Source organism: Bidens hawaiensis, unplaced genomic scaffold, assembly GCF_021521415.1.
Source record: "Bidens hawaiensis isolate Kalapana, Puna unplaced genomic scaffold, B.hawaiensis_p1.1 tig00021328_1, whole genome shotgun sequence".
Classification (NCBI taxonomy): Eukaryota; Viridiplantae; Streptophyta; class Magnoliopsida; order Asterales; family Asteraceae; genus Bidens; species Bidens hawaiensis.
Window position 1 is genome coordinate 196,062 of NW_027493298.1, and position 869 is coordinate 196,930.

The window sequence follows — 869 nt, forward strand, 5'->3', positions numbered from 1 at the left end:
ATGAAGACCAAATATCAAGGCAGTGCTCGTGTGAAGAGGGCACAATTGCAGAGACTCCGGAGAAGTTTTGAGGTGCTTGAAATGAAGAATGGAGAAAGTGTGACGGATTACCTTGGAACGGTAATGGTAATTGCTAATGAGATGAGATCATGTGGTGATGAAATGTCCGATGTTACAATAGTCGAAAAGGTACTTAGAACACTCACTGAAAACTGGAATTTTTTTGTGTGTTCTATTGAAGAATCCAAGGATTTGGATGAGATGTCGGTAGACGAGCTTCAAAGCTCACTTCTCGTTCATGAGCAAAAACTATTGAAGAAAACGTCAACGGAGGAGCAAGCACTAAAGATTGAGCAGGAGACTTCAGGTGGAAGGGGTCGAGGTAGAGGAAGGTCTTCTTTTGGTCGAGGAAGAGGCAGAGGAAGAGGCCGGGGTTCGTTTGATAAAAGTTCGGTAGAATGTTACAAGTGTCACAAACTTGGACATTTTCAATATGAGTGCCCGTTGGAGGATAAGGAGGTGAATTATGCAGAGTTTGATGAAAATGAAGAATTAAACCTAATTGCAGAAATTGAGTTTGAAAGGTTTGAACATGAGGAAGAGATCTTGATGGCTGAATCAGAACCATTAAGGCAAGAAAAGGGGAAGATATGGTTTCTCGATTCAGCTTGCTCAAACCATATGACCGGAAATAAGTCACGGTTTGCAAGGTTGGAGAAGTTCTCATTCTGTAAGGTTGGGGAATGACAAACGGTTGGAAGTAACAGGAGTTGGGGATGTAAGGTTACAAATAAATGGAATAAGTCAAGTCTTCACAAAGGTCTATTATGCCCCTGACTTGACCTCGAATTTATTAAGTGTTGGCCAAC

The 869-nt window shown here is 41.7% G+C and overlaps 1 protein-coding gene across 1 annotated transcript; it reads left to right on the forward strand.

Moving 5' to 3' along the window:
* Positions 1–747, forward strand: LOC143563179 (uncharacterized). Its single transcript, XM_077050782.1, has one exon. The coding sequence runs from the start codon at positions 1–3 to the stop codon at positions 745–747; it is 747 nt and encodes a 248-aa protein (XP_076906897.1).
* Positions 748–869: the final 122 nt, after the last annotated feature.